The sequence below is a fragment of the Microtus oregoni genome, unplaced genomic scaffold, assembly GCF_018167655.1.
Source record: "Microtus oregoni isolate MIOR12 unplaced genomic scaffold, Mior012 000004F_ref0000308, whole genome shotgun sequence".
In the NCBI taxonomy this organism is placed as follows: domain Eukaryota; kingdom Metazoa; phylum Chordata; class Mammalia; order Rodentia; family Cricetidae; genus Microtus; species Microtus oregoni.
Genome location: NW_024543063.1, coordinates 9,837,610 through 9,864,720, shown reverse-complemented (window position 1 = coordinate 9,864,720; position 27,111 = coordinate 9,837,610). Strand labels below are relative to the sequence as shown.

Below are 27,111 nucleotides of genomic sequence, written 5' to 3'. Positions count from 1 at the left end.
CTAACTTTTAAGTCTAAATCCTTAAATATCAGATATCTAAGTAGTGTCTAATTATCATTTTGTCTTTTGTTTTCTTCAATGAATTGTGTTAATCTGTAAAAAAAACAGATTAACATTAAACTGGTAATGTATGTCATGTAACAAAAGAAATCAGCCCTCGTGTGTGTGTGTGTGTGTGTGTGTGTGTGTTTTCTTTCAGATTATTTTTTTTAAATGACCTGGAAGCATCTGGTGACATTCATTCATTCATTCATTCATTTATTTGCATCCTGAGTTATTGCTCTAAGATAAAAGATAGTCTTGGGTTATTATCTTTCTTTTACTGATAGAGAGGCCGTTTACCATGGGAAAGTTTGTTTTTTCTTTCTGGAAGACTGAAAATCCTGCATTCAGTAGCACTGTGGCGGGAGGATTTCTGCAGAGATAAAAACACAGTTGATCATTCTGAGTCTGAGACCACAACAGTGTTTCCAGACCTGCCCAGAAGAGGCTGCCAATCATGAAAAGGAGTTATGTTTTTATTTGGGCCTTGGAAATGTCTTGATGTACAAGTCTTTCTTAGTTCCCTGTGAATTGATTATAGACCCCTGTTAATTGTTAATTAGATGTTTAGAATGTTAGTAATGTTAAGTAGATCAAATGTACCCTGCTAAGACTGGGTGTTTTGTGTGAACACAGATGCAACATGATTTGATTTATCCAAATGGCCCAACTTCTATGCACAGTCCTCTTTTGTGAAACAAATGGCATGGAGTACTCGGCTTCCAAGAAACTTTCTAATATGAATTTAAAGATCTCTGTGTACCCAATGGATATGCAACTAATTGGTTCCTTTTCTTTTTCTTTTTTTATCTCTCTGACTTAGGAAGAGAAGATTCCAGTGCTCCAGTTACAAAAGATGAGAACACCCCCATGTCACAGGACACAAGAACCGTACCTGAGAAGTCACTGCAGAAATCAGCAAAGGTCATTTCCTAAAGTTTTTTCTACTTGTCACTTGGGATACTCATCAGAACTCTAGTTGCTCGGTTAATCAGAAAGTCAGTAGAACCCGTAAATTAGGGCAAGTGAATAGGACTTTTGTAACTATAAGCATATGAGTATGTATTTATTCGATGATTTGGGATGTTGGTGGCATTTTGGGTATAGGAGCAAACATAGTTGACTCTTGCTCTTGGTGGCACACATGCTGTAAGTACAAGAGATAAAGTAAAACCATAGTGTGAGACTGCCTGTACCAGGACATCCATCAGTGTTCACTCTGGGAGTCACATAACCACTCCAACCAGCGTGTCTGTCAACATGAGGAATTTGTACGTTGTTAGACTATATGTATCCTGCTGTTGCTCATGGAGTTACCTGGACCTTCATCTCACTAAGCATTCTTAGGGATAACTCTGTTAAGACATACTAGGTAGGTATTGCTATCATGACTGGGTGGCCTGGGTGCTGGATCCAGTTTGTCTTCCTTTTCTCACAGTTCTTTGGTTGTCTCCTGTGTTTTTGGTATGAAGATTGTCTAAAATATCACTCCATATCAGCCATGTATTGTATATATACATATATGTGTATATATTCACAAATATTTATACATTATACATAATATACATGTGGCAAAGCTATACCTGTTTGTCTCACCTGTGCAGTATTTAAATTTTTTACTTCATGGTTTATATTAAGCAAAGAATATTTATGTAAAAATTATACTTTTTGCTTCTCTTGAAAAATTATACTCTGACTGCACTGAGCCATGGTCTTCTATGATTGTAGTGAGAGCTGGGTAGAGGTAGCCTCTGTTCATGAAACTTCTGTCTGTAATTTCCTGCCACCCTTTACCCATGCTTATTTCTTTCCTTCTCTCTTGGATAATGTTTCATAATGAATTGGGTCTAAAGTTATAAGGGAAAATAGTCACTATCCTGAGTGAGGTAAGCCAGACCCAAAAAGAGGAACATGGGATGTACTCACTCATATTTGGTTTCTAGCCATAAATAAAGGACATTGAGCCTATAATTCGTGGTCCTAGAGAAGCTAAATAAGAAGGAGAACCCAAAGAAAAACATATAGGTATCCTCCTGAATATTAACCTTCATCAGGCGATGAAAGGAGACAGAGACCCACATTGGAGCACCGGACAGAAATCTCAAGGTCCAAATCAGGAGCAGAAGGAGAGAGAGCATTAGCAAGGAACTCAGGACCGCGATGGGTGCACCCACACACTGAGACAATGGGGATGTACTATCGGGAACTCACCAAGGCCAGCTGGCCTGGGTCTGAAAAAGCCTGGGATAAAACTGGACTCACTGAACATAGCGGACAATGAGGACTACTGAGAACTCAAGAACAATGGCAATGGGTTTTTGATCCTACTGCACGTACTGGCTTTGTGGGAGCCTAGGCAGTTTGGATGCTCACCTTACTAGACCTGGATGGAGGTGGGTGGTCTTTGGACTTCCCACAGGGCAGGGAACCCTGACTGCTCTTTGGGCTGACGAGGGAGGGGAACTTGATTGGGGGAGGGGGAGGCGGCAGCGGGGAAGAGACAGAAATCTTTAATAAATAAATAAATTAAAAAAAAGAAAGAAAATAGCATGTATGAGCAAAATTATGTGGAGTTGGAGCCATTCCCAGGGCAACTGACATTGTGTACATAATGTGTAATGCTCAGGTGCTCTCTGTTCTTTAGAAGTGTCAAAAATCAAGGGATTTCAGTTCAGGTGTGATGGCATGAACTTCGTTTTTTTCCTCTTACTAAACTTAACTATCAATCTGGGAAAGAATATAGAGGAAGGCTAGAAAGGGAGAATGAATGTGATGTGAGATGTCCTTCTGAAGCTGCTTTGGCCTATGGCAGGGCAGAATATAGCCAGACTGGAAGAGATATATAGAGTGGGCAGAGTCAGAGAGACACCAAGTAGCTGCCAAAGGAGAAAGATGTTCAGAACCTTTCCGGTAGTCCACAGCCTGGTAGTGATACACAAGTTAATAGAAATGGGTTAATTTAAGATGTAAGAGTTAGTTAACAAGAGACCTGAGCTAATAGGCCAAACTGTTGTAATTAATATAGTTTCTGTATCTGGGCAGTTGGGAAATGAATGAGCAGTCTCCGTTTACATGAACCTGTTAGGAACCCTAGAAATAAAGAAAGTAAATAGTGAACCTCACAGCCTCCCAGTCAGAGGGTGACATATGCTGTGCTTCTGAATCCAGCCCAACAATAGGAGATGGGCCAGGGAGATTCCATGTCTGACATGAAACTCTCCAGAAATACCAGGCAATCCTGGCAGCACTTGCAAAGGAAATTGGCTGGGAGTCCTGGATAGTAAATGGCTAGGGGCAAGGGCTCTCCTTTCACCTCAGGCTCCTAATTTCCTTCCGTACTAAGAGACAGCAGGCATCTGACTGGCTCCAACTCAAGAGATCACATGATAAGAAGCACAGGAAGCCTTTTCTACTAGGGCTGGAGATTCCCCGGTTTAACTTAGAGGTACCAGGTGCTGGAGACCACAGTGAAAAGGGTTTTATCCCAGTAAGTAGCTTGACATGGAAATCGCCCTTCTCCTCATCTAGAGAACTTGACCATTGGCCTATAAGACCCTTCCTCAATAGACTTATGATCTCTATGACCTGGGGATTCCTTTCTTGTACTTAGCGGTGCTGAGCAGCCAGGTAGTCCCAGCGAAGGAGATACTGCTGTAATAAAATACTCCAAATTGGAAGATTGTGTACTTGAAAGCTGGAGATAGCCCTTTCATACTTCCAGGTGGTCTAACCTGGGAGATTCCCTTCTACCTCAGAGAAAAAAGTAGTAGACAGCAACAAAAGTTCAGTGTTACTGTATAAACAGAATATATCAAAATGTTATTGAAAACGGAGTTATTGTTAGAACTGAAGTGTTCCAATAAACTAAATTGTGCTAAAATTCAATAAGATTTCTGTCTGTCTGTGAGAGGTTTGAGTAGGACTCAGGGTCTCTTAAGGTGATAGCCAAAAGGTCCAGAAACTCCTTAAGAACTATACCAAGAGTCAAAACAATCATATTAAATGAGAAAAGATATTCAGCTGATACCAGCCTCAAGATACTGGGTTGTCCAATAAAGATTTTCAACAGCCAGGCCAGCTACCTCCGTAGGAACAGGCCTGAGACAGGGACATCTTTGGGAGCAGACCTAAGCCAGGTGATCTTTATGGGAGCAGGCCTGAGCCAGCGACCTCCGACCTCTGACCTCTGTGGAGGCATGCCCGAGCCAGTGAAGTCCTCAGGAGCAGGTCCAAAAGCCTTCTGGGAGCACCGAGTGACCTCTAAGAATGCCGAGCTACCTCTGGGGTGACTGGAACCATGGTCTAGAATCCACCACGAGGAGCAACCATGTGAACCTTGGATCCACTGGCACCTGGAAGAGTGATCACCAGAGACACAGCCCCAACTGCATTATTCAGAGGAGAAAAAATGGTCAGACAAGATAAGAACACACTTAACACCACAAAGAGCAATACAGCACCACCAAAATCTAGTGGCTCTGTAACAGGCAAGACTAGAGCACCACAATACAGATGAAGCAGAAGAAAATAACTTTAACATTCTCCTAAAAAAAATAACTTTAGGAGAATGTTTGAGGCCCTTAAAGAGGATATGAAAAATTCTCTCAAAGAAATGGAGGAAAAGACAAACAAAAAAATTGGAAGATACCAACAAATCCCTTAAAGAAAACCAAGAAAAAAACAATCAAACACGTAAAAGAAATGATTCAAGACATGAAAATTGAAATACAGTCAATAAAGAAAACATAAACCGAGGGAATTTTGGAAATTCAAAATATGGGAAAGTGGTCAGGAACCACAAATACAAACATAAACAGCAGAATACAAGAGATGGAAGAAAGAATCTCAAACTTTGAAGACACGATAGAGGAAAATAAGATTCATCAGTCAAAGAAAACATTAAATGTAACAAAAACTTAACAAAATATTCACGAAATATGGGGCATCATGAAAAGATCAAACCTAAGAATAATAAGGATAGAAGAAGGAGAAAAGTCCACTTCAAAACACAGAAAATATATTCAACAAAATCATAGAAAAAAGTTTTCCCAACCTAAGGAAAGATATGCCTATGAAGATACAAGAAGCTTACAGAATACCAAATAGACTGAATCAAAAAAAGTCCCCTTGCTATATAATAATCAAAACACTAAACATACAGAATAAAGAGAGAATATTAAGAGCTGCAAAGAAAAAAGGCCAAGTAACATGTAAAGACAGACCTATCAGAATTACAACTGACTTCTCAATGGAAACAATGAAAGCCAGAAGGTCCTGGTCAAGTGCTACACAGACATTAAGAGATCATGGATGCCAGCCCAGATTACTATGCCCAGTGAAACTTTCAGTCACCATAGACGGACAAAACAAGATATTCCATGACAGAACCAGATTTAACCAATACCTAGCCATAAACCCAGCCCTACACAAAGTACTAGAAGAAAACTCCAACCCAAGAAATTTAGCTGCATCCACAAAAACACAGGCAATAGATGCTCTCAAGCCGGGCGATGGCGGCGCATGCCTTTAATCCCAGCACTCGAGAGGCAGAGGCAGACAGATCTCTGTGAGTTCGAGACCAGCCTGGTCTACAGAGTTAGTTCCGGACAGGCTCCAAAGCCACAGAGAAACCCTGTCTCGAAAAACAAAAAAAAAAAAAAGATGCTCTCACAGCAGCAGATTCTAAAAAGGGAAAAACCACACACAATAATTTCACTAACCATGAAAACTAAAATGACAGGATAATAGCAATAATAATAGCAATCACTGGTCATTAATATCTCTTAATATAAATGAACTTAACTCACCTATAAAAAGACACTACTTACAGATTGGATACGAAAACAGAATCCATCATTCTGCTGCATACAAGAAACATACCTCAATCTCAAAGATAGACATTGCCTCAGAGTAAAGGGTTGGGAAAAAGTTTTTCAATCAAATGGACCTAAGAAACAAGCTGGTGTAGCTATCCTAATATCTTACGAAATAGACTTCAAACTAAAATCAATCAAAGGAGAAAAAGGACATTTCATATTAGTCACAGGAAAAATCCATCAAGAGAAAATCTCAATACTGAACATCTATGCCCCAAGTACAAGGTCACCCTTATATGTAAAAGAAACACTACTAAAGCTTAAATCACACATTAAGCCCCATACACTAATAGTGGGAGACTTCAACACTCTACTCTCACCACTGGAAAGGTCTGACAATCAGAAAATTCAACAGAGAAATAAGGGAACTAACAGATGTTATGACTCAAATGGACTATTTGCTGATGGTGTGATAGTTTACATAAGAGATCCCAAAAGTTCTGTCAAGGAACTTTTACAGCTCATAAACATCGTCAGTAATTTAGCAGGATACATGATTAAGTCAAAAAAATCAGTAGCCCTTCTTTACACAGATGATAAATGGGCTGCAAAAGAAATCAGAGAAACATGATGTTTTATGATAGCCACAAAGAACATAAAATGTCTTGGAGTAACTCTCAGCAAACAACTGAAAGACTTTTGTATGACAAGAACTTTAAATCTTTGAAGAAAGAAATTTCCAGAAAATGGAAAGATCTCCTATGCTCTTGGTAGGTATAATTAACAAAGTAAAATAGCAATCTTACCAAAAGCAATCTACAGATTTGATGCAATCCCCATCAAAATCCCAGTGAAATTCTTCAAAGACCTCAAAAGAACAATACTCAACTTCACGTGGAAAGCAAAAACCTAGGATAGCCAAAACAATCCTGTATAATAAAGGAATTTCTGGAGGCATAACAGTCCTTGACTTCAAACTCTACTACAGAGCAACAGTACCACAGCATAAAACAGACAGGAGGACCGATGGAATCAAATCAAAGATCTGGATACTAATTCACACACCTTTGAACACCTGATTTTTGACAAAGAAGCAAAAAATATAAAATGGAAAAAAGAAAACATCTTCAACAAATGGTGCTGGCATAACTGGATATCAGCATGTAGAAGATTGAAAACAGATACATATCTATCGCTATGCACAAGACTGAAGTCCAAATGGGTCAAAGACCTCAATGTGTAAAGCCAACCACACTGAACCTCATAGAAGATAAAGTGGGATGTACACTTGAATGCATTTGCACAGGAGACCCTTTCTTAAATATAACCCCAGACACTGAGAGCAACAATTAATAAATGGTACCTCCTGAAACTGAGAAGCTTCTGTAAAGCAAAGGACACGGTCAACAAGACAAAATGGCAGTGTCGGAGTCTGCCCCACGTTGGGCTGCCCTTTATCAGGGACCAGCCTCAACAAAAGTACCTCACGCCAGGGTAAAAGGCATGGGGATTTAGAAATATAGTAAAGAATATGAAGACACAAAAGAAAATAATAAAACAGAGAAACTTAGTATTGGGAGGGAGTTCCAGTGAGTACCGGGATTCACCCTTGTTTAGTTTCCAACTGCTTTGAATACCCTTGGCCCCAAAAGGTAGGAGTAAGACAAAAAACTGCATTAACATGATACAAGGAAATGAACACATCAATTGACGGTCGTGGGATCCTTCTGTAAACAGTCTGTTGCTAGAACAAAAGAAATCACACCCACACCCTAGACCAAAGTATTTTGTAGGCAAACCACTCCCTGGGTGGAATTCAAAGCTTTCTCCTTAAAGGAACTGGAACTTAGTTGGATCCACAGACTTTTGTTTGAGGTTGAAACATTTACTTCTCTATTCCTGGAATACAAGTTCTGACTATTGTCAACACCCTTGAGAGATTTAGACTCTGGTCTAAATCTGCGTGGGACCTTTGTTTGAAGAAGCACAATAACCTTGGTGGAACTAGAGGTAAGTTCCAATTCTGATCTTAGGTCAAAGTGAGGCTCATATTTTCCTCAAGGCAGCCTACAGAATGGGAAAAGATCTTCACCAACCCCAGATCGGATAGAGGACTGATCTTCAAAATATACAAAGAACTCAATAAATTGGTTATCAAAAGAGCAATAATCCAATAAGAAAATGGGGTACAGACCTAAACAGAGAACTCTCAACAGATGGATTGAAAATGACTGAAAGATACTTAAGGAACATCCTTAGCCAACATCCTTAGCCATCAGAGAAATGTAAATCAAAACAACTCTGAGATTCCATTTTACACCTATCAGAATGGCCAAGATCTAAACACTGATGACAGCTTGTGCTGGAGAGGATGTGGAGTAAAGGGAACATTCCTCCATTGCTGGTGGGAGTGCAAACTGGTACAGCCACTTTGAATATCGGTATGGTGATTTCTCAGAAAATCTGGAAACAACCTACCTCAAGACCCAGCAATACTACTGTTGGGTATATACCCAAAGGATGCTCAATCATACCACAAGGACATGTGCTCAACTATGTCCATAGCAGCATTATTTGTTATAGCCAGAACCTGGAAACAACCTAAATGCTCTTTAACCGAAGGGTAGATAAAGAAAATGTGGTATATTCCCACAATGGAGTACTACACAGTGGAAAGAAATAATGACATCTTGAAATTTGCAGGCAAATGGATGTATCTAGAAAACTTCATATTGAGTGAGGTAACCCAGACCCAGAAAGGCAAAAACAATATGTACTCACTCATAAATGGCTTTTAGACATAAAGCAAAAAAAAAAAAAACAGTTTACAATTCACAACCCCAGAGAATCTAGACAATAATTAGGACCCTAAGAGAGACATACATGGACCAAATCTACATGGGAAGTAGAAAAAAACAAGATCTCCAGAGTAAATTGGGAGCATGGATATCATAGGAGAGGGTAGAAGGGGAGGGGGAAGGTAGGGAGGGGAACAGAAAAATAAAACAATTAAAAAAAGATTTTCACCACACATTACACATTCTTTGGACATATTTAAGAAAACAGGAGATTTCAGCAAGGAAATATAAGTTATATCCTAATTGAGAACAGTAATTTTTTATGTTCAGTAACATTTTTAAAGAAAACAATTTCTCTTTCTGGTATTAATGCGGGAAAGTATAATGTGCAGCTGAAACTTGGAGCTGTCTACCCTGCTGGGCTACACATACCTTTACAAGACACAGGGCATGGTTATTAAAGCATTTTCATCTAATTTATCCATCTAGTCCGTAGGGTTTTTTTTTCCCCTTGGACTCTCCCCCACATCTAATACTTAAGTTGTTGCGATTTACATATAGATCACCTAGTTACAGAATATCATAGAGAGCCACCTCACGGTGACCTCCCGGTGCAGCTAGGTCCATCTGGTTAATCTGATAATGTGCTGTTGACTTTCTGATTGATTTTCACATAGAGAAACAATGACTTTGTCTTTGGTGTTTTCAGGTGGTTTACATCTTGGAGAAAAAGCATTCCCGCGCAGCAACCGGCATCCTCAAACCTTTGGCTGATAAGAACAGTGACCTGTTTAAGAAATACGCCCTGTTTTCCCCTTCAGACCACCGAGTGCCTAGAATTTATGTACCTCTCAAGGACTGTCCCCAGGACTTCATGACCCGGCCTAGAGATTATGCCAGCACACTATTCATCTGCCGCATCATAGACTGGAAGGAGGACTGTAACTTTGCCCTGGGGTAGGTGCTCTTTGACAGAAAACTGCAGGGCACAGCAAGAAGTCAGTGTGGGCGGGCTTTAGGTGAGCAGCTTATGTACTTCAGGTCTATCTTCTTTACTAAAGCCTTGGTACTGGTGCAGTTTGGCCCTGAACTTTTAGAAATTGCCCTTCGGTCACCTATAGATTGCTTGATTACCAGGCAAATACCATTGCTTTTGGCATAAAATATATATTCTGAACCTCTTCCTGTTATATGATAAATATCACTGGGACATGTATCCTGTAGATAAGTTCTTGTACTGAACAGAATAGCCAGCCTTCTACTTTCAGATCTCATGTTAAAATATGAAAAGTTCCACCATATTCAGGTAATTTCTGGCTTCTTTGCTTTAATATGAACATGAAGACATATTTGCTTATTGATGCTCATAATGGTCTTCAATTTGAGTAATGCCAAAGACTCATATATGACATTGCAGACAGAATTACCCCTTAGACTATCAACAATTGCCATTTTATTTTGTTTGAAGAACCTTTTGAACCTAGCTGTCTCAATAATGCCATACCTATTTCTTTTTATAGCTAGTATTCATTTTGAAAGAAAAGTAATATTGTGTTAGCTATATTTTTTACTCTTTATAATGGTGTCTAGTTTTTACATCATGAAAATTAAATATAAGTACATAATGTAGAGAAGTATATTTGGACATTTACATGTAGCCCAGTTTAATGGTTATTCAACTTGTCTAAGATCCTCCTAAAGATGCCCTGTGCTTATCAGAGCCTATGGTGAATGAATGATCTTTGGGCCACTGGCTACCATCTCATACTTTTATTAGATTTATTCTACTTGTATGTACCTAGTACTTTGTCAACTAAACAAAATGAAACCTAGATATTAGACCAGGCATGGTGGCCCACACCTTTAATCACAGCATGGAGAAAATGGAGGCTGGTGGATTCCTGTTAGATCAGGCCAGCCTGAGCTGCATAGAGTTTTAGTCTAGCAAGGGCTATATAATGAGACCCTGTCTCAATAAACAAACAAATCTATCTATCTATCTATCTATCTATCTATCTATCTATCTATCATCTATGTGTCATACTGATGCAGTTTAAGAAATATCCTCCCATGCCCCTTTTGCAGTTATGTGAAGATTGGAGTAATTTCCATGGCCTCAGAGCTGCTTGAGAACTGTTGTGCTTTCTTTTCTGCTGTCTAGTACGTGGTTATAGGGTCATCATTTTTAAAGCCTAACTTGTTATCTAACCTCTTGAGTTCCAAATAGCCCTTCTCACAGACTTGCCTATTTCTCACCATCAAATCAAGGGGCCTGGTGATGGTTGTGCCACCTGCCCCTGTGTTGGCATACTCTCTTGGGCAGTGACGGGATGACTGCCATGTCAAAGCAGGAAATTCAGCTGTCTTTTATCTGCCTTTCTACCATTTCCCATTGTGCAAGCTTGACTGGGCCATTTCCTAAGTATTCAAGTCTAAGGGTGTAGTCAGGAAATCTTCCTGGTGTGAGTTTCTGAAGGACCTTATATATTTTTCATGCACAGCTGAGCCCTTATCTCATCAGAAACCCTTGGCTCAAGTTTAGTGTAGCAGCAGTAGCAGCCACAAAGGGATTCAGTCCTTGGAAACAGCAAGTATATTCACTGATTCTAAAGAAAGAGTATTCTAAAATGATAATCATGTGTTATATATAACTTCCAAAGTAAAGCTTGAATATTTAGATGAAAATCTATGATTTCTGTTTATATTTGTAATATAAAGACATTCAAATTCTATTTCCTAAAACTGTGAAATCAAAATTCTTTCTGAGAAGATAAAATTTACTTAAAAAAAAAATAAAGCACAACAGCTTTTCATAATGAAGTTCTCAGATGCCGTCTGTTGCCCAGAGGCTGAGGGCTGCAGCTGTTGAGCTGTTGGTGGTCCCTTGCTGTTTTGTTCTGGCTATCAGTTACTGATCTTTAGGAACTGAGGTCACTGTTTTCCAGTCTGCACATGATGTGCTACAGTGGCCTAGGTTTTCTTCCTCATCTTTGCCAGGCTTTGACAAGGGGCATGAGGTAGTAGTTGCAGTGGGTGGGAATGTATGGTCAGCTTCCACATAAACAGTGCCTGAAAACCCAATCAGCTAAAGTGGCTTCCTTTTGAATTTCTTCCCTGTGCCTGCATCTTTCCCCTGAACAGTCTTAAGCTTTTTCTGCATGTGAAATTGTTACTAATTACTCAAGTCCAACTATATTCCTCTGTAGTGGTTACATTTAGTTCAGAAGACAGCCTTAAGTACGTGTAAGGTGTTATACCACCTGAGAAGTGCAGGGTGAACAAGCTAGGGTCAGTTCTGGAAACTGTTACTAATAGAAGACCTTGATAGAAATAGCAAAGATGTAACTTGATTCTAAGAAATGGAATCCTACCTGTACTAATTTAAATAAAATGGGGATTACTATGAGACTCTGGTGGTTCTCCTAAAACTCTGGGTGTGAAATGGGATGAAGGATTATGAGAAACTCATAACTAATAAGGCAGTAAACATGTTGTTTTTCTCTCAAGCACCCGACAAACCAGCCACCCTTCTACTTGTGAGCCTAGCTCCTCTGCTTTCCTTTGTATAACAGCCATCCACCTGCACAGCAGCATTCATGGCCAGTCACAGGTCACATACTGAAGTCTGGATTACAAGACAGAATTCATGGGGCAGAGAATTGCATTGGCCAAGTTTAAGACAGATGTTTTCCTAGGTAGTAGTTTGACGTAGATATGGGATTCAGTCTTCTGTGTTCCATGAATAGGTCTGTGAACACATCTGCCTGGGAAGGAACATGGAGAAAGCAGGAGAAGTGAATTCCTGTCTTATTGAGCTACCACTAGAGTACAAAACAACATGTCTTAAGTTCTTCCACAGAAAGAAAATACTTTAATGAAAGTTTGGAGATAGAAGAAAGGGAGATCTAGGATCATTACTTGGAAGATAGAAAACTCATTGCTAACAGATCTCTTGTACTGAGAGTCTAGAATGGAGAGCACAGAGCGTGTGGGACAGTTATAGATATTATAGATTGTCAGAAGAAGCTGGAGGAATTGAGAAGACCTGAAACAGGAGAATTGTGGAGGAGGCAAGAGGAGTGAAAAACTTTGGGGAAACAAGGTAAATTTTGTGTGAAGGAAAAAGTAGAAGAATCTTAGATGAACTTCCAGGCCTCAGACTTGAGTGCCCTAGGGTAGATGCTGATAGTAGTTTCAACACAATGTTCCAAGAGCAGCCTTGGCTTCCACCATAGCCTTCACTTGATCCCATCCTTTGCTGTTTCTCTACATGACTGTGGCTGCTCATGACTCCAGGCTTTTACACACATACTTCCTTTACCTTTTGGTGAAATACTCAGCTTTTAAATTCAACGCAGTTGGCTACTCAGAAAGTCTTCCCGGACTCCAAGCCTCCTTCTGGGCATCCTCGTAGCTTCTAATCAGTTCATCACTGCAGCTCAGATACTGTTTGGATTGTAGTTGCTGATTTGATACTTCGCTTGACCATGTGCTCCTTTTGATCAAGGATACCTTAGGATAAGGCTGGTCAGGTGAGTAGGTCGAAATGAAGGTGACTTTGAGATCTGCAGCCAGGTTGACTAGGAAATACAGAAGAATGAGGGGGAGTTTGGAGTGGAGCCCAGAGTTCCATGACCTCAAGATCGATGCCTGGTTTACAAGTGGTAAGAAGTATACAAATCAGGTAGAGGATATCTATATTAGGAAGTGCTGATATTTAACAAAAGGATTGAAAAGAATATGAACATTTATAGGATATAGCTTTGGGAGGATCCATAAGGAAGCCGTTGATCTTGGCTCCCATGTGCTGTACTTGCCTCTCTGGCATCCCTTGTGCCACTTTGGCAACTCAACCTAAGGGAAGCTCATAGGTCTTTACAGTTTGGAGATCCGTGGTTGTTCAAATTGTTTTCTGTCTTGATGTTAAATTGTCATGAGGAGTCTCACTTGACTTCTCTTAACAATATATCTACCACCTTTAATGAATTATTAGGCTTGTAATTCTGTCAAAACTCCAAAGGTAGTCTCAGTGAGCCCTTGCTGGTATTTAGGGACTAGTTCTTTTTGTCATAAATCACAGCATACTTAGTACTTTTAATATTTGGTAGTGGACTCTTATCCAGAATAACCAAAGAGTTGCATTGGCTTCCTCTTTGGAATGATTTGTGATTATGTAATGAGATTTACAGTTTTAGGAACTCGTCAGCTCTCTTAAATCATCATTCCCTTTTGAAACTTTTACAATGGTATTCAAGCTGGTATTTCTTAGACCTTTGTAAGATCTACTACCCAAACTCCAAAGATCACTGCCTCAGCCTCATCTCTTCTAGGATGATGTGGGCACAAAGATACCATACTCATTTTCTCTTAGATTTGTAATGGTTTCTTCTCAAATAATATAAGGGTAAATCTTGAAGGAAATAGAAGAGTTTTATATTAGCTACTGTGAGAAGCAAATAGTGGTTTTTGGCATCACTGAAGGCTGAGGATGTAGGAGAGGAACTGGTCAAGAACAAATTAACATATATCTTAGATTATTGAACAGATTTTTGGGGACTTGCGGGGGAAACAAATAGGTCAGTACAGGTGCAGTAAAGATGAGAGACTTATGGTTGAACTTGAGACTGTTTGGACTTAACTCAAGGCTATTGAAAGGAGACATTGAGGATGGGTTGCAGTTTTGCTGATTTCAGTGAGGGCAGCGAAGCCAATGGTTAAGCAGCATGGAAGCAACCAAAGAAGTTCTTATTGCTGTGGTGTGTGGTGGAGAAGAAGGTTGGGTGGGGCCTGTTTCAATATTTTTTTCTCCTAGCTTTGCACTTAAAGGGCCAGTCCTCAGATAGTCAGCCGATGGAGGCAAATACTTCTTTTGAGGTTTTGTTTTTTAAAGACAGGGTCTCACAGTATAGCCTGACCATCCTGTAATTTGCTTTGTAGACCAGCTGGCCTTAACTCACAGAAATCCACCTACTTCTGTCTCCTGAGTGCTAGAATCAAAGCCATGAACCACTATACCTGGCTTCTATTTGGTTTAGAAGATACTGAGTTTCTTTAGGGGATAAATATAAATTGATGACATGGTAAAAATTACTTTATATAAATTATTTATTTTAGCAGAAAAATGCAGTGGTGACCAGGCTGCTAAATAAGGCAAAGGGAGAAATTAATGCTATGGAGCCATTGTTTACAAGATAAAGTAAACAGAAAAACTTTCTACAGTCACCAACACCCCTTGCACAAAATGAGTGTTTTACTTTCTGAGGGCACATTTCGTATTTAAATAATCTTTAAGGGGGAGACCGAGTTATATGACACATTGAGATTTTTTTACAAGCCCTTTCTGAACCATTGGCTAAGAGGCAAAGAAAAGCAGATCAGACTGAGGAGGGGGCTCTTTTTTATATGACTATTGGGCTCCACCTGGTGGCCTGTAAGGATGAGCTTTGAGGAAAAAAAAAAAACAAAAACCTTGCATTTTGAAGAAATCAGGGAATGGAGGAGAATGGTCCTGATACAGGCCTTTGTTACTAAGTGGCTGCTTCCCCAGAGAACCTAGTCAAAGAGCCTGAAGTCTGTATATAGGAGCAGGAGCCCCTGATTGCCTCTATGCTGGCTGCAGCGCCCTCACCTCCAGGAACAGAAACAGTTGCTGGGGAAATGCATGTTTTCATTTATCCAAACAGTGTATCCTAACCTAGCTGGAAAGATTCTTGGAATGTTGCTGGATTGACAACTTTGAGCCTGTGCTAGAGCCCTCTCGAGCCCTTCTCTTCTAAGGGAGAGAGGCCAGTTCAGCAGGCTCATCATGCCAAGGAAGAAGCTCCCCAGAAGGTGGGCAGTGTTATAGTGCTTCCTCTTAGACAAGGCAAACCAAGAGTCAGAAGCCAGGGGACCCCTTGTGGAATTCAGCTCAAAGTCTGAAGACTTGCTAGTTTGTCTGTGGACTTCAGCACCAAGAACCATACATTGCAAATTTAATAGGTAGTTTTATTTCTAAAGACTGATTATGTAACACCTAGAAGATGTCAATTGTAAGAATTCTGTGGATCTGCTATGGCCCAGACAATGTTAACTCCCCACATTGTGAGTTTTAATTGTTTTTCTTTCCAGAAAATAATTTTGATGAACCCAACTCTTTAGTTTTTCGAGTCAGGGTTTCTCTGTGTAACAGCCCTAGCTGTCCAGGGACCAGCTCTTGTAGCCCAGGCTGGCTGTGAACTCACAGAGATCTGCCTACCTCTGCCTCCCGAGTGCTTGGGATTAAAGGTGTGCACCACCACTGCCCAGCTGAACCCAACTCTTACATTTCTCAATAAGCGCGGGGGGGGGGGGGGGACAATCTCCATTGAAATAAACGTCTGACAAAGTCAACATCTGCATTATAATTCCTAATGCACCTGCCTAAAATGTGTTGGTGTGTACTTTGGTGGTTTTTAAAATTGTTTTTATTGAGCTACATATTTTTCTCTGTTCCCCTCCCCTTCTGTCCTTTTCCCTATGCTCCCAATTTACTCAGGAGATCTTGTCTTTTTCTACTTCATTTATGTGGACTTTGCATAGTGTTAGCCTTTCCCCACTCTGAGTTTGCATTCAGCCTCTAGCTACTCCCTTTGTGACAACACTGATTCACACTTCAAGATCTTCCCTAAAATCATTTGATTTTGCTAAGTCTCATTTCTTGTGCCAGGCATGGAGGCAAGAGGATCAAGAATTCAAGGCCATTGTCAACTACATATTGAGTTTGAGGCCAACCTTGTCTGCTTGAGGTTCTATCTCAAAAAAACAAAACCTCCGCCACAACAGCAAAAATAATCTTACTTTCCACCCATTCGTTTATATTTTCATTGTTAAAAACATTTTCCCTGAGATCCCCATCCATTACATGCTGCATTTTGCTGTCATAATATTGATCTAGAAGAGAAGGTAACTGTCTACCCCTGATTATGGAAAACAATATGGATAATATATAGGTATAGACATTGCTGTGTTTACCATACTTTGTGTGCCAGCAAGGCTTTGTATGGTTACTGGTATTCTGGGCCCTTGAATGAGCCAGTGTTTGTTCTTTTTGTGGCTTCTCAAGGCTGTGATACCATTTTATCTGCATGGAGCTGACAACAGGAGTCATTATGTGTGGGCTTATTTATTTAAGAACAGTGATGATAAAGCTGATGTACAAGAGTGTATGCCCTGTGCATAGATTGGCTTTAAGGCTGGTGTTCAAAGAGTATTTAATAGAGAAAAGAAGATAAGTGACCAAGGACACTAATATTGGGAGAGTTTGTATTTTCTGTTAGGTACACAGGCCAATTTGAAGGACTACCTCGGTTACAACCTCTTCTGTGTGTAGTTGCTCCCTTTTCTCAGTAGCTTTGTCATTTCCTTATTACTCAGGGTAGTCGGTCTCATGCTTCTCATAGAGAATATTTATGCCTTCATTGCTCATCCCATCAACTGGAAGAAGCTTGACTACACTGCCTATGGTATTATGTGTTAGGACCCGGTATTCATGGGGAAGCTCTGCTGGGCGAGAAAGATTCGTAGTGACCATTATAAATTCACTACTGAGGAAATGCTTCTTCCTTACAACTGTTACTGCAGTATTGAAATTCAGATGTGTTTTTCACTTTTACTTTTGAAATATATGCACATTAAATATTGACAATTAAAATAATTTAAATATATACTTATAGGTAAAGTAAAATATCACCCCAAGAATTCATTATTTGGTGGCTGGTTTGATGGCTGTGTTGGTATAGATACACACAAACCTGATGTTCTGAATTCAATCCCCAGAGTCCATGTAAAAACGGAAGTAGAGAACCAACTCCACAAAACTGCCCTGTCTGACCATTAATGCTGTTTCCCTATTCTTGACTGCTTCAGGACCTCCCATGTTGCAGTTTTTGGTAATGACATTGACAGTTTGTAGATTGCTTCTCTCTTTGGGTGTGTCATATGCTCTACCTTCTTTTAGCTCTGTGAGATGTCTTCACATGGATTTCTGTGGTGGCTAGTCCAGTTTGTAGTCCCACCCATGTGAAAGGGGGTTTCTTTTGCCTACATCCTCAACAGCATTTGTTGCTGGGTGTTTTCTTGATCTTCAATGTTTTGACTGGGCTGAAATGAAATCTTAACGTGGTTTTTATTCATATTTCCCTAATTGGTAAGGTTAGAAATTTGTAATTTCTTTTTGATCCATGGCCCATTTTTAATTGTGTTATTTGTTTCTCGACTCTTGTTTTTTGAATTCTTTGTATATTCTGGATACTAATTTTCTATCTCATATGTAATTGACAAAAATCTCTCCCATTCTGTGTGCTTACTCTTTACTTGATTCCTTTGCTATATAGAAGCTTTTGAATTTCACGGGAGAGGTTCCATTTGTTAGTTGTTGACCTAACTCCTGAGTGAATTGAGTCCAATTCAGGAAGTCCTTTCCTACCCCTGTATCTTGCAGGGTACTGCCTAAGTTTTTTTCTGGCAGTGTTCAGCATTTCAGGTTTCTTTTGCACTGCATGCTTTGATCCATTCAGAACCGATTACTGTACAGGATGATAGATAGGGGTCTAATTCATTCTTGTAGACATCCAGTTTTCACCATTTGTTGGAAATGTTGTCTTTTCTCTTGTTTGTATTTTTGGCCTCTGTCAGCAGTGAGATGGCTGTAATTATGTGTTCTTGTGTTTGGGTCCTCTATTTTGTTCCATTGATCTACATGCCTGCATTTGTGCCGGTACCATGCTGTATTTATTAGTGTAGTTTTGTAATATACCTTGAAATCTAGTGTGGTAATCCATCCAGCATTGTTCTTTTTGCTCTGGGTTGCTTCAGCTATCTTGGGTCCTTTGTGATTCCATATAAATTTTGGGATTTTTAAAAATTTCTGTGAAAAATGTCATAGGGTTTGTGATTGATTGTGATTATATTGGCTCTGTAAGTTGCTTTTTTAGCATGGCATTTTTTTCACAGTATTAATTGTACTAATCTATGAATATGGTGGGGTCTTTCCATCTAGCATTTTCCTCAGGCTCCTTCTTCAGATTAAAGTTCTCTTTGTAGAGATCCTTCACATCCTTAGGTAGGCTTATGTTATATGTTATTTTATTGAGGTTATTGTGAATGACAGTGTTTTTATGATTTTGTTCTCTGTTTGTTATTAGTATACAGAAAGGATACTGATTATTGTAAGTTGATTTATATCGTAACTGAAACTGTTGATCATTTCTAGAAGTTTTCTGGTAGAATTTATCGGATCATTTATGTACAATATCATACTATCTGCAAATAAGGGTAATAATTTGACTTCTTTTCCTATTTGTGTCTTTTAAATTTCTTTCTCTTGTCTTATTGCTCTAATAGTGATAACTGTGGGTCATGACCTCCTGGGGGGATTGAATGCCTGTTTCATAGGGGGTCATATATCAAATATCTTGCATATCAGATATTTACTTTACAATTCATAACATTAGCAAAATTACAGTTATGAAGTGAAATAATTTTATGGTTGGGAGTTACCCTGCCATGAGGAACTGTATTAAAGGGTTACAGCATTAGGAAGGTTGAGCACCACTGCTCTAGGTCGTGCTTTCTAGCAGAAGGAGTGAAGACAGTGGACAGTCCTGTATTGTTTCTGATTATAATAGGATTCCTTCAAGTCTTTCTTCATTTAGGATGATGTTGGTATGGGTTTGCCATATATAGCTTTTATTATGAGGTCTGTTCTTTCTACGGCTTTTATCATTGAGGCATGTTGGAATTTGTCAAAGACCTTTTCTGCATTGAGAGTGTCCAAAGTCCTTTTGTGTGTCTCCCCACCCCCCTTCTCGAGACAGGGTTTCTCTGTGTAACCACCATGGTTATCCTGGAACTTGCTTTGTAGACCAGGCTGGGCACAAACTCATGGAGATTTACCTTCCTCTGCCTTTTGAGAACTGGACTTAAAGGCATAAGCCACCACCGCCCAGTAAAAATCTTTTTCTTAATGAGATATTTATGTGATTTTTGTCTTTAGTCCATTTATATGATTCATTTAATTTATTAACTTATGTAGAAAAAATAGTTGTGTACTTTATCTGTGTTTCTTATAAGATTCAGGGAGAGCAGCACAGGTATACTGGTTGAGGGAAATATACCCACACCAGGAAACTCACAAACACCTGTAATTCCAGTTCCAGGAAAGTACACAGAAAGCAATACAATGGAGCTGCAGTACATCTCCATGAAAGTTACTTTATTATTATTATTGTTTGTTTGTTTGTTTTTCAAGACAGGGTTTCTCTTGTAACAGCCCTAGCTGTCCTAGAATTAGCTCTTTATACCCGGCTGACCTCGAACTCATAGAGATCCACCTGCCTCTGCCTCCCAAATGCTGGGTTTAAAGGCATGTGCCACCACCACCCAGCTATGAAAGTTATTTTTATGGTTCTGATACTTACACTGAAACCAAAATGTCAAAACAAACACTTGTGCAACATAATGACACAATCCACCAGTCAGTTTCCTGTTAGAGCTTTGTTCAAGGGAGCCTAGTGTTTAGAGAGATCAGGGTTTAGGAGTACGTAGAGAGAGGGAGTCTTTCTGAGGCATCTGAGGCCCTTTCCAATATCCTGAGCTCTTTCACCATGCTGGCTCATTAGATTTTTATCTTCTGCAAGCTCTTTAGTCTGTACAGCTATCAAATATATCTCCAGTGGAAATCCATAATAAATTTATTTAAATGAGGCACTTGAGAAATGTACTCTGGAACTTAGTAAAATAAATGTTAATTACTACTAATAGGAACTTGGAGATGTTGATTATATTTGGAAGGCATAACTAAAATATGATTTTTGTCTTTATAAGTCATGTTGTAATTTCATAAACAAATTAAGAGTGTTTGGCCCCAGTATATAACCTGGTGAATTTTGTTGCCAGAAAAGAGCGCACAATATGGGAAAAAGAAAAATGCTTCTTTTTAATTTTCATTGCTGGCAATCTTACCAAAAGCAATCTACAGATTCAACGCAATGCCCATCAAAATCCCAGCAAAATTCTTCACAGACCTCGAAGGAACGGTACTCAACTTCATATGGAAAAGCAAAAAACCCAGGATAGCCAAAACAATCCTGCACAATAAAAGACCTTCTGGATGCATCACAGTCCCTGAATTCAAATTCTACTGCAGAGCTACAGTACTAAAAACAGCCTGGTATTGGCATAAGAACAGACAGGAGGACCAATGGAACCAAATAGAAGACCCGGATATCAATCCACACATCTTCGAACACCTGATTTTTGACAAAAAAAAAAATATCAAATGGAAAAAAGAAAGCATATTTAACAAGTGGTTCTGGCATAACTGGATATCAACATGTAAAAGAATGAAAATAGACACATATCTATCACCATGCACAAAACTTAAGTCCAAATGGATCAAAGACCTCAACATAAAGCCAGCCACACTGAGCCTCATAGAAGAGAAAGTGGAAAGTACACTTGAACGCATTGGCACAGGAGACCTCTTCCTAAATATAACCCCAGCAGCACAGGCACTGAGAGAAACAATTAATAAATGGGACCTCCTGAAACTGAAAAGCTTCTGTAAAGCAAAGGACACAGTCAGCAAGACAAAACAACAGACTACAGAATAGGAAAAATTTTTCACTAACCCCACATCAGACAGAGGTCTGATCTCCAAAATATACAAAGAACTCAAGAAATTGGACACCAAAAGATCCACATAATCCAATTAAAAAAAAAAGGAGTACAGACCTAAACAGAGAACTCTCAACAGAGGAATCTAAAATGGCTGAAAGGAAAAAATAAATAAATAAATAAATAAATAAAATGGCTGAAAGACACTTAAGGAAATGTTCAATATCCTTAGTTAGCAGAGAAATGCAAATCAAAACAACTCAGAGATTCCAGCTTACACCTGTAAGAATAGCCAAGATCAAAAATACTGATGACAACTTATGCTGGAGAGGTTGTGGGGAAAAAGGAACACTTCTGCATTGCTGGTGGGAATGCAAGCTGGTACAACCCCTTTGGATGTTAGTGTGGCGATTTCTCAGAAAATTGGGAAGCAACCTTCCTCAAAACCTAGTAATACCACTTTTTGGTATATATCCAAAGGATGCTCAATCGTGCCACAAGGACATGTGCTCAACTATGTTCACAGCAGCTTTGTTTGTCATAGCCAGAATCTGGAAACAACCTAAATGCCCCTTGACTGAAGAATGGATAAGAAAAATGTGGTACATTTACACAATGGAGTACTACACAGCAGAGAAAAATAATGACATCTTGAATTTTGCAGGAAAATTGATGGAACTAGAAAACATTATTTTGAGTGAGGCAACCCAGTCACAGAAAGACAATTATCACATGTACTCACTCATAGGTGGTTTTTAAACATAAAGCAAAAAAAGCTAGTCTACCAACCATAATCCCAGAGAACTTAGACAACAATGAGGACACTAAGAGAGACTTACATAGACATAATCTACATGGGAAGTAGCAAAAGACAAGATCTCCTGAATAAATTGGGAGCATGGGGACTTTTGGGGAGGGTTGAAGGGGCAAGGGAGAGGCAGGGAGGGGAGCAGAGAAAAATGTAGAGCTCAATAAAAATAAATTAAAAATTTTCATTACTTCTGCGACTTCTGTGACAGTTTATGGGATTGGATCTGTCCCCATACTTGCTGTTACCAGCTTTCCCTCACTCTTTTTGCCACATATGTGGTCCACTAAACAACGCTGGTTGTCCCTGTGAACAACCCCATCTCTTAGTAGGTTTTCAGTAGGTGTTTATGACAGCCTTGTTCTCTTGAGATTGTGCATTTAGAAAGTTTTAACTCTGATATCCAATGATTTTTTTTATTATGTTTCTCTGGTTCTTCCTGTGATGTGATCTAGCCTGTCTGGAAAAATCTACATTTCCTTTTATTTCAGGAATGTTATCTTAGTACTATATTTGAAAATGATTTCTAGCTTTTTTTATCTAGAACCTCCCTTTGGCTCTGCTGACGTTAGATCCCTTTGCCCTGGTCTGTTTATTAGTTAACTGTCTCATTGTTCTGATGATTAAAACAACAACGGCAGCAAATCTACAGCCTGACAAAATAGTTGTAAGAGGGTTGGTTTTGGCTCACAGTATACTATCCACCCTATTGAGTATGAGGTGGCAAATAATGTTATATCCACAATCAGGAATTCAAGACCAATGCATTCTTGTGCTCAGCTCTTCTTTTTATTCAGTGTATAAAAACTATACTAAATATCATGAATTATGCTTTTTTACAGCCTGTGGAATGGTACTGCTCACATGAATTAACCTAATCTAAATAATTCTTCTCAGACATGCCTAGAGATTTGTTTCCATGGTGATTTTAAGTTCTTCCATGTGGACATTCAAGATTACCCATCACAATCTGCCATTCACAAGTTTTCTCTACATTTTTCCTGAGATCTTTGTTCTTCAGTTTCATTGCCTTCTTTTTTTCCTCATTTTCCCCCTCATTGCCTTCACTTTGTGAAGTTTTTTCTTTGTGATTCTTGTTATTTGCAAGTAGTGTCACTTTGCCTGTGGTGGCTGCTAGCAGGATCTTTGTTTATACAGTAGTTCTATTGTTTTTTTTCTACATATTTCTGAGGTCCCCAAACCCAAAGCCATTGAGACTTATTCCTTATGCACTTGAGCTGTTGATTCAAGTGCTTAGGTCTCAGGGCTAATAGGCCCATCAGTTGTTGTACCCATGTCCATTTTTAATAGTGACTGTCATTTTGTGGTTATTTGTTTAGAGGATGTTTAGCTCTTCTCTCATACTTTCCCTTAACCTTTCCTTGCTTATAATCAGTATGTTTTTTTTTAATTGAATATGCTCTATGTTTAAATGTTATGTGATATTGATATAATAGTCACTTTTTGGCATATGATGCATTCCAAGACTTCTGTTGGACGCCTGAAATCACAGATAGCACTGAACCCTACATACCCCTTGGGTTTGCCTATAGGTATGAACTTATGATAAAGTTCAACTTATTAATAGACACAGCAAGAGATTAGCAACAGTAATCATAACAATGTACTGTAATAAAATTGCCAGAACTACTGTTTTTACACTATATAGACAATATTAAGGAAAATAAGTCTACTTGACTTCAAGCGCCATGATGCCACATAAGTTGACCTGGCAACAAAGATGGCTACAAGTGATTAATGAATGGGCTGTATGTGCAGAGTAAATAGGCTGGGCAAAAGGAGAATGTATGCCCCATAGAGGACCTTAGCAGGGTGGTGGGAGATTCTTACCCAAAATAGCATGTGACTAAAATTTTATGAATTATTTCTAGTTTTTTTTCCATCTAGTAATTCCTAACCATGGGTGGGTGACTGTGGGTACTTAAGACCTTGGAAAATAAAACCATGGGCAGAGGATTACTGTAATGATCCTTCAGAAGCGGAATCTTAGAAAGTTTTTTTTTTGTCCAGGATTTTAAAATTTTCTCTGCTTTAGGCGTAGGATTACCATTTGTGGCCATATTATATCTTGGAGAAGATTACCCAGCTTCCCAGGGTGAGAGATCTTACTATGCTCTGGATCTGCCTTACCTCCACTGGTACCCAAACACCCACACATACAAGAACATTTCTTTTCATGCTGATATAGTTCTCTCAAACTGCACTATACCCAGCAATTACGTAGTCATCGGGTTAATAAATAGTTCATTATTTAGTGTAATTTAGGTATTGTCTTGATTTTGAGGCCAACCTGGGCAGCGTAGTAACACCCTGTCACACAAAAAGGCAGTGTCCTATGCCTTGGCAGCATATGTATGTAACCTTTTTATATTATTCTAATCATTTTTACTTCTGAAGCATCTCTTAGCTGCTTTGAATAGAAATAAAGAAGTCAGTAGTATATTTTATGGCTATTTTCATCAGTTATGGTTTTTGTGTTCTCCATTTCAAAATAAAAGGAATTATTGTATCCCTAGACATGTCATAAAAGATATAAAAGAGCATCACATCACACTTGAGATAATATTAAGCCAATCTCAAAAGACAGATATATGTTTTCTCTGATTTGTAGTTCTTAGATTATATATAGATATATAAATTATGTATGCATATATGACTTGAAAAAAACAAAATAAATAAAAGTAATTCATTATGAGGACAAGAGTAACATTTTGTAATTAAATTTTTGTTGTTTTTGCCCCAAATGGTGGAGACCAAACTCAAGACCTTGTGCATGTTCACAGAAGTTCTACCACTAAACTGCATTCCCAACCACAAGTAGGTCTCCATTGTGACACAGAACAGCCTGACACTCTTTCCTTGCACCCTGTGTTTTCAGATCCTGTGTCTTGGCTCTAGAATATTGAGCTTGAGCACCACTGTCTCTGGCAGGATAACACTGCAGTCTACTGAAGGCCTTCTCCTGATTATACTCTTCTAGTCAGTGTCCTAAGATTTGCTTCTTGCAGAAAATCGGTGTTGATTGAGATAATATATAATCACATGGTACCTTATAAAGTACTCTGAAAATGTATGTATTGTGGTACTTACATTAGTACAATAGGTAGTGCAAATGAAGATGGCAGTCATAAACCCAGACTTAGAGTTTCCACATTAGTGGAGAGTGATCTCTCTGTCATGAAGAGCTCAATAGACAGAATCCACTGTCAAATGTCCTTCTGACATCATTCTTTGTCATAAATTGGCTGTGCTGGCTGTTGGCATATTAGTGTCCTATAAAGATGGGAGCCAGGTCAACACAAATGAAAAGTTGTTGTTGTGGAGTTCATTTTCACATCTGTGTTCTTTGTTCTTTTTTTAAAGAAGTTTTTTCCTTTTTTTTAGTTTTTTTAAAAGAAAACATACTTTTTTTCATTTTACATACCAATCCAAGTTCCTATTCCCTTTCCTCCCATTCCTTCCACAGACCCTCCTACCCCACCCCCATCCAATCCTCAGAGAGAGTAAGGCACCTTGCTTTGGAGAAGGTCCAAGGCCCTCCCTACTATAGCTAGGCTCAGCAAGGTATCTATCCAAACAGAATAGGTTTCCAAAAAGCCAGTACATGCAGTAGGGATAAATCCTGGTGCCACTGCCAGTGGCCCCTCAGTCTGCCCCAGCCATGCAACTGTCAACCACATTCAGAGGGACTAGTTTGGTCCTATGCTTGTTCCTTTCCAGTTCAGCTGGAGTTGGTGAGCTCCCATTAGCTTAGGTATACTGTTTCAGTGGGTGTACCCATCATGGTCTTGACCTCTTTGCTCATATTCTTATTCCTCCTACTCTTCAACTGGACTTTGGGAGCTCAGTCCAGTGCTCCGATGCAGGTCTCTGCCTCTGTTTCCATCAGTTGCTGGATGAAGGTTCGATGTTGATATGTAAGATATTCATCAGTCTGACTACAGTGCAAGTCAAGATTGGGCCCCCCTCCTCTATTGCTTAGGGTCTTAGCTGGGGTCATCCTTATGGATTTTTGGGAATTTCTCTAGAGCCAGGTTTCTTGCTAGCCCTATAATTGCTCCCTCAATCAAGATATCTCTTTCCTTGCTCTCATCTCTGTCCTTCCTCCTTCTCGACTATGCCATTCCGTCAAGTTCTCCTCACCCCTCCTCTTTTCTCCTTTTCCCCTTCCACCCTCCCTTCTCCTTCCACCTACATGCTCCTAATTTTGTCAGGCGATCTTGTCTGTTTCCAATTTCCAGGTGGATCTGTCTATGTTTTTCTTAGGGTTCATCTTATTACTTAGCTTCTCTAGGATCATGAACTATAGGCTCAATAGCCTTTGTTTATAGCTAGTATCCACTTATGAGTGAGTACATACCATATTCATCTCTTTGGGTCTGGGTTACCTCACTCAGGATGTTTTTTTCTAGTTCCATTCATTTGCATGCAAAATTCAAGATGTCATTTTTTTTTTAACATCTGAGTAGTACTCTAATGTGTAAATGTGACACATTTTCTATACCCATTCTTCAGTTGAGGGGCATCTAGGTTGTTTTCAGGTCCTGGCTATTACAAGTAATGCTACTATGAACATAATTGAACAAATGCCTTTGTAGTATGATTGAGCATTGAAAGACCTATTCGACAAGAACTTTAATTCTTTGAAGAAAGAAATTGAAGAAGGTACCAGAAAATGGAAAGATCTCCCATGTTCTTGGGTAGGTAGGATCAACATAGTAAAAATGGCCATCCTACCAAAATCAATTTATAGATTCAATGCAATCCCCATCAAAATCCCAACACAATTCTTCACAGACCTTGAAAGAACAATAATCAACTTTATGTGAAAAAACAAAAAATCCAGAATAGCCAAAACAATCTTGTACAATAAATGAACTTCTGGAGGCCTCACCATCCCTGACATCAAGCTCTATTACAGAGCTACAGTAATGAAAACACTGTGGTACTGACATAAAAACAGAGAGGTTGACCAATGGAATTGAATCAA

At 39.2% G+C, this 27,111-nt stretch overlaps 1 protein-coding gene across 4 annotated transcripts in view; it reads left to right on the top strand.

Moving 5' to 3' along the window:
• The window catches only part of Dis3l2 (DIS3 like 3'-5' exoribonuclease 2), a 381,042-nt gene that overhangs the window by 146,865 nt on the left and 207,066 nt on the right, over positions 1-27,111 (top strand). For all 4 annotated transcript variants that reach the window (XM_041650838.1, XM_041650836.1, XM_041650837.1 and 1 more), the window contains 2 exons: positions 866-966; positions 9,366-9,613. In XM_041650838.1, coding sequence (XP_041506772.1) covers positions 866-966; positions 9,366-9,613 — 349 coding nt within the window. The remainder of the gene's footprint in view (positions 1-865; positions 967-9,365; positions 9,614-27,111) is intronic.